The sequence below is a fragment of the Patagioenas fasciata genome, chromosome 25, assembly GCF_037038585.1.
Source record: "Patagioenas fasciata isolate bPatFas1 chromosome 25, bPatFas1.hap1, whole genome shotgun sequence".
Lineage (NCBI taxonomy): Eukaryota > Metazoa > Chordata > Aves > Columbiformes > Columbidae > Patagioenas > Patagioenas fasciata.
Genome location: NC_092544.1, coordinates 4,353,341 through 4,360,000, shown reverse-complemented (window position 1 = coordinate 4,360,000; position 6,660 = coordinate 4,353,341). Strand labels below are relative to the sequence as shown.

The window sequence follows — 6,660 nt, the reverse complement described above, 5'->3', positions numbered from 1 at the left end:
CTGCACTCAGCTTTGCTGGGTCCTCCCCCAGTTACCTCAGCAGCTTTATCAGCTGCTTCCTTGGCAGGTCAGGGCCAATAAAGCCTAACGAAGGACCAGCTCCACACTTTGAAATAAACTGTTTACTAACTCAATATCTACTGACAGCAACTACCCTGGTTGCATCACTTCAACACCCACCTGAGGAATGCACCCTCCCTACCCAGCAACAGGTAGAGACTTCCACAGCGCAAATGACTGCGCCTAAGCAAGTTTTCTGCAGTTTTTTCTGAGTTTTCTGCAGCGCTCTCTCAGCCTCATTGCAAGAACTTCACCTAAACCTAGAGCATAACCAGTATACCCTTCCAATGCACTATTCTGGAAAACCTGAAACAACCCACAGACCCAAAAAAGAGGGTTGGGGGGTGACATTTAAGGATGCCTAGACTTCTAAATTACTTAATATCACTTGGAAATCAGACATATTTTGAAGCTGTATTTTAATAAATGCCTACTGGTGATATTTAGTGCTATAACTAGACCATATGTATTACTACTGTATCTCTGATGCTCAAATGGATATTCCAAATATCCTCCAGTATGGTTTCAGAGGAAAAGACATTCCTCACATTCCTGCACATACCACCCATACCCAACTACTCCACTGAGAACTGCTTTCAATTCATGTGTCTCACTTCCTATCTTATCCTCAACTTACCTTCTTTTCTAAGCATTCTGCAAATTTCAACTGCTTCAACAGCTTCTTCTGCTTGTTGCTGAAGCGATTGTCCTGTTCTGCACTTGTTCCCTAAAGCACAGGAAATAAAGGAAGGTTTTGTTAGTCTGACATCTCCACGTATTAGTTACTCCCATGTCTGCACTGGCCAGTGCACAGCAACACCAACCACACCACTCCACACAAACTCCTCAGAAGGAACAAGCTCTTTTTCCTCTGTCCAAGAACAAAAACATCGTATTGGTTTACAGTGACACGTATGAAAACCTTGGGTACATTTCTGTAAAGCAAATCAGCCAACAGGGAGCCAGCAAGAGCACAAAGAAAACTATTTTATTGATCATGCCCTGTTAAAAGTTCACCAACTCGTTCCACTTTCATGAACAGAAACTATAGGTTAATTCATTTGGAATTGAAAGGCTTGAACACCCAGTTCTGGACAATTTATTTGCACAGCAGTAAACAGAACCACACATGAACAAGAGCAGGTGCAGAACTGCATCCCAACACCAACGGCCTGATAATGATTCGAAAGAAACCCAGAGTCCACACGTGAAGGGAAGTTTATTCAGGAAACCTACTTGGCTGATGGAAAACACAGGAATTTAATACCATTTCCTACACACAGAAGAAGGTGCTGAGAACCAGCAATAACACAAGCTGCTAAGAAATAACAAAAGCTCAAATTCAAAGGTAGCCCAACCACTTATGATCAGAAAACACCTCGCATTCGCAACATTAACAGCCTACAAAGCCATCAGATATTGTCAGGGAACTGAAACTATTAACATTCCCCTTTGCTGTTCTGGAATACAGGCTGATTGTGGCACCGGCACTTACCAGGATTAAGTCTGTTTAAAACCCTTTAGAACATTTGCAGTTCACCATGTGGTTTACACAATAGCAACAAAAGCAATACTTGTCAGATTACTCAAGTACTTAATGTTCTATACTTTGTTTTCTTTAATTCTGTCTTTCACAACACAGAAGCAAAATGGAAAGGAATAAAAATTTTCTTTGCCTGTTTATAACACACATCAAGCAGCGATTTTATTCTTTTTTAAACAGCCACCTTTCACAGGCCACTATAATGAATACTAAACTTCTAATACAGTGTTTTCAGTCCAAGTAATTCAGCTATCAGTTAGAACTGCTTGATTTGTAAACTTTTTAACTACTGCTTTAGAGAGGACAAGCGTAGCGTCAACGTCATTTTTCTTCTCAGGAGTGCACATTAACACAAAACTGAATAAGGTGAGGGATATGCGTGCCCTCATGCATCCTAGTTGCAGGAATGCAAAATAATTGGGCTGAAGAGGCGAATGAATCTTGAAAAAGTTAACTGCATGTAAACTTAAGTACTCTCAGACACAAAGGTTTTCAAAACAGTCAAAAAAAAAAAGAATAAAATAGGTTCATTCCAACTAACGCGAGAAAAGGCTGAAAATAAATGCACCCCAGGTATGTTACGGTTCATTAGTCTCTGCAGAAAATACAGCAGAGCCGCAATAAAAACTCAATAATTTAAAAAAAAATAAAAATACCTATCTAAAAACCTAGGGTAGTTTATTCTGAATGCGCTTAATAAGCTTCGTGTGCAATTTACAAGTTTCTTTCAAAAAAAAAAAAAATGCAGTTTTATTTGGTTTCAATGTGGACTCCAAAGCGCATTTCCTTGCACAACTCGGCAGCCTTTCCTTCCGCATCTCCTCGCGTTCCAGGGCCGGCAGCACAGGGACGTCCCTTCCGCCGCCGGGAGCAGCGGCCCGGCCGCCCCGAGGCCCCGCGCAGGAACCGGCGCTCGCAGGCCGCACCGGGCGCGGGGCCGGGTCGGGCGAGCGCAGCCCTCGGGGGCGGCGACGCAGCCGCGGACACGCGTGTCACAGAGCACGGCTCCCTCCGGTGAGCCTGGACCTGGAGCAGAAAACCCCGTCCCGGCCGCTCCGCTCCCTCTCCCCACCCCCGGCGCCGCGGCCTGGCGGGCGGCCCGGGCCGCACCGGCCTCCTTCCCGCCGCCATTTTCTTCGCGGCGTCTCCTCACAGGAGCCTGCGCAGGGCGGGGGCGGGGAGAGGTGGGGGGGGGGGGGGCGCGGCGCCAGCGGCTCCCCTCGCGGCGGAGAGGCCTGAAGCGGCCCGGCTCGACCACGCGTTCCCCGCCGAGGCTGTCCCGCTGCCTCCTCCGCCCGCCCGGCCCGCCGGGGTCGGCACTTACGCGGAAGAACCCCGCGTCCATCTTGGCTCCTCCGCCTCCTCTTGGTCGCGGCGCGCTGCCGTCCCGGCGTGCACCGCGCGCCCGCAAGCCCCCTCGCACGCTCGCCGCGCTGGGGGAGGGAAGGGGCGGAGCCGGACGTTCCGCAAAGCCTCTCCCGGCGCTCGTTGATTGGTGGAGGCGCCCGCGGAGGGTCCGTGAGCGCGCGGGAGCCGGCCAATCAGAACGCGCAGCGTTCTGCCGGAGTGAGGGGGTGGTGGCGGTAAATCCTCCTCTCGCGAGACGTTGACGTTTGGCGCAGAGGCCGGATGCGCGCGGGCCGCGGGTCAGGTGACCCCAGCGGCGCGTGCGCGACTGTTAACGGCCGTCAGCGGTCCCTCAGTGGCGGCAGCGGCACCTGCGGAACCTTCGGCCCCCTCAGTCCTTTCAGTCCCCTGCGCGGCCACGGCGGCTCCTCCACAGAATCCCAGGATGTCAGGGGTTGAAGGGACCTGGAAAGCTCATCCAGTGCAATCCCCCCATGGAGCAGGAACACCCAGCTGAGGTTCCACAGGAAGGTGTCCAGGCGGGTTTGAATGTCTGCAGAGAAGGAGACTCCACAACCTCCCTGGGCAGCCTGGGCCAGGTTCTGCCACCCTCACTCCGAACAAGTTTCTTCTCATCTTTCAGTGGAACCTCCTGTGTTCCAGTTTGCACCCATTGCCCCTTGTCCTGTCACTGGTTGTCACCCAGAAGAGCCTGGCTCCATCCTCCTGACACTGTCCCTTTCCATATTGATCCCCATGAATGAGTCCCCCCTCAGTCTCCTCCAGCTCCAGAGCCCCAGCTCCCTCAGCCTTTCCTCACACGGGAGATGCTCCACTCCCTTCAGCATCTTGGTGGCTGCGCTGGACTCTCTCCAGCAGTTCCCTGTCCTTCTGGAACTGAGGGGCCACAACTGGACACAATATTCCAGGTGTGGTCTCCCCAGGGCAGAGCAGAGGGGCAGGAGAACCTCTCTGACCTACTGACCACCCCCTTCTAATCTACTCCAGGTACCATTGGCCTTCCTGGCCACAAGGGCCCAGTGTTGGCTCATGGTCACCCTGCTGTCCCCAGGACCCCCAGGTCCCTTTTCTCCAACAGGTCGTTCCCCAACTTATACTGGAACCTGCAAAGTAACAGCCCTGGGGTTTTATCCAAAAGAAGCTCGTATATCCTTTAAAAAGGAAACACTAGGTTCCTTTAAACAAAGTTATACTTACAGCACAATGGCTGCTTCCTGCTTTATCAGCAATCATTGGTATCTGTCACATGTGAGAGACACGTGGGTTTGCAGATGTTGTTTTGGGAAATAAATTCATCATGGGACTTGAGAAAAGACCCAGAGAACATTATTGGATTTTAACCACTTAGACTCACAATGATTGTACCCTTCATTTTGCAGTGTTCAACTCGGCTACTGAACGTTCCTGGCACCAGGAAGGGAAGGGGGGTGCAGGTAGACCCTGAAAATTAGCAAAGCGGGCAACTAAACTTGGAATTACTTTATGGTTTTATCTGTTGAGAAATAGCAGCTGCAAGCTGGGAGGAGGACACTAGGTGGGGCTGCGTGCTCCCTCCTGGAATAACCTGGTGACGGATCCCCAAGGGGTGAAAGCGGCTGTGGAGATTTGGAAACAGTTCACTCCTGTGCCGACATCACTGAAGTGCCTGTGAGAATGAAGAATCCAACCTGTTGAAGCCATAAATTCTAGAAGCCCTTTAGGAGCAAGAAAGAAAATAGTAATTCTTGCAAGACACTGCGGATAACTATTGAGTATGGCCTTAAAAACCATTTTAGTGGTATTTTTCATTATATGACCAAATGTTCTCGTTGTCACTGCTGAATACAGCCCCGGTGGTGTTTTGTGAAGAAACTTTAACCAAAGAACAGAGTAAGGAATCAGAAAGATTGCTCGTATCACATTGCTGAGCAAGGAGGCGCTCAGAGGCTCCGTGTCGCTGAGGGTTCAGGTTTGTGTTAATGTACAACTTTGAATTCATTTGCAGAGCTTCATGGGTAATCTCTAATGAGTTTGTGTTAATCAGTTTATACATTACACTTATATTGCCTGTTCTCTCCAAAGTCTGGGATTTCTTTCACAGACCAATTTGCAATATCAGCTTTCGCTTGTGTATTTTTTTAACCAGCAGGTTCACTGATGGCAAATCTGCACGCAAAGGGGAACTTTTTTCCAAAAACGGGAGGTTTGAAAGTGGAAGCTGGGTGCGAGGACAGGGCAGGTCAAATCAGCTGCTATTGCTGGACAAGGACAACTGGAAAACTGTTAAATCCACAGCAAATGACACAAGCGTTACAGTCATAATGCAGTGGAAATACCGTGATTTTTGTTTCTCAATAAGGTGATTTTGCTTGGTCAGCACAAGCTCTGGATTTTGCTGACAGGAGGCAGAATGGATTGTGGGGCCTCCCAGGCTGTGCCAACATACGGCAGATTTTACTGGTAAAACAGCACGCTTTGAATTTTTCAGATTGAGCAATGCCAGTGTGGCCAAGGCTGAAATTCTCCTGCCAGTAACTGTAATTCTACTGATCTAGAATTGCTTATAGAAGTATTGCTTGTTCTGCTTCAGTGAAGCAAAGTCAACCTCATTATTCTGAAATTCTGTAAACATAATTTGCTAGAAGTAGGTCAGGCTGGGTATGTTAAAAATAAAGTAAGATGGAGCTTATATTTTCTAACCATCTTGATTTTGATACAGTGGGACATGCTCAAAAAACATCCTCAGCTGTCCAGAGATAGGAACAGGAAATTGGCACCTGCAGTCCCTTCTGAATGATGATACCAATCATTCCTGCCACAAAAAATAACTTTGAGAACTAGGACAAGTAAAATATTCACAAGATTTAGAAACTTCACAAACAGCTGTCTTAATATTTAGTTTGGAATTCAAACTGTGCTCCGGTTTCATAAAAAAAAAAAAATATTGCAAAGTAATTGGATTTTGTTTCTGCACAAAAATACCAGTCAGGAAAAATATTCGAGAGATGCATTCACATCTCGGAAAACATACATCAACTTATTGCCCCAGTATTTTATGCTCAGGACTGGTCAGCTTTGCTTTGGCAGCGCTGATTTAAGGTGGTGACTGTTGGTGACGTGTCACCATATTGGCAAGTGAACCGCTATGGGACAAGATGCTTTAAAGCTGCAGGCTCTCTGTGATAATTCAGTTAGACACGAGTAACTTCTCTCTCTCCAGGTCCCCAAGAGGAGTTGAAATCCCCACTAACAGCTTTACTAAGCTCTACAAACAGGCTGGAGCCCTCTAACGGCCACAGCAACCTGGAGCAAACCCACAGTAACAACTGCGTGCAAGGCACACAAAATAAATCCAGATTATAACAGTACCGAATCACATCACGACCATTCAAGCAGGTGATTCCCTAAAATTTAAGATGTTTGTGTCAAAGAGTGTAGCTGGTACTCAGAGCCTCACCTACTTTATTTAAAACAGCCTTTAACTCCTCAATTTCTTGCTAATTCCATCTGTTCCATCAGCCGGTGTTTCGGGGCTGCTTTGATCCGCACGCTTGAGACAATCGGCCACTGACCATCTGACAATGCTGCTGTGTGTTGGTGTGCGGTGGGCTGTGAATATCCTCGGGAATGTCTTTGTTGCATTACTGTACACCCACACTTGCAAAACAACATCATTTCTGGTTACTTTCTAGAATAAAAAAACCCCTAAA

At 47.9% G+C, this 6,660-nt stretch overlaps 1 protein-coding gene across 6 annotated transcripts in view; it reads right to left on the bottom strand.

Annotated features, from left to right (window-relative positions):
• SRRM1 (serine and arginine repetitive matrix 1) overlaps positions 1-3,056 on the bottom strand; it is an 18,683-nt gene extending 15,627 nt beyond the window's left edge. For all 6 annotated transcript variants that reach the window (XM_065856931.2, XM_065856932.2, XM_065856933.2 and 3 more), the window contains exons 1-2: positions 2,928-3,056; positions 698-787 (exon numbers count right to left, since the gene is read on the bottom strand). In XM_065856931.2, coding sequence (XP_065713003.1) covers positions 698-787; positions 2,928-2,948 — 111 coding nt within the window. In that variant the 5' untranslated portion in view covers positions 2,949-3,056. The remainder of the gene's footprint in view (positions 1-697; positions 788-2,927) is intronic.
• Positions 3,057-6,660: the final 3,604 nt, after the last annotated feature.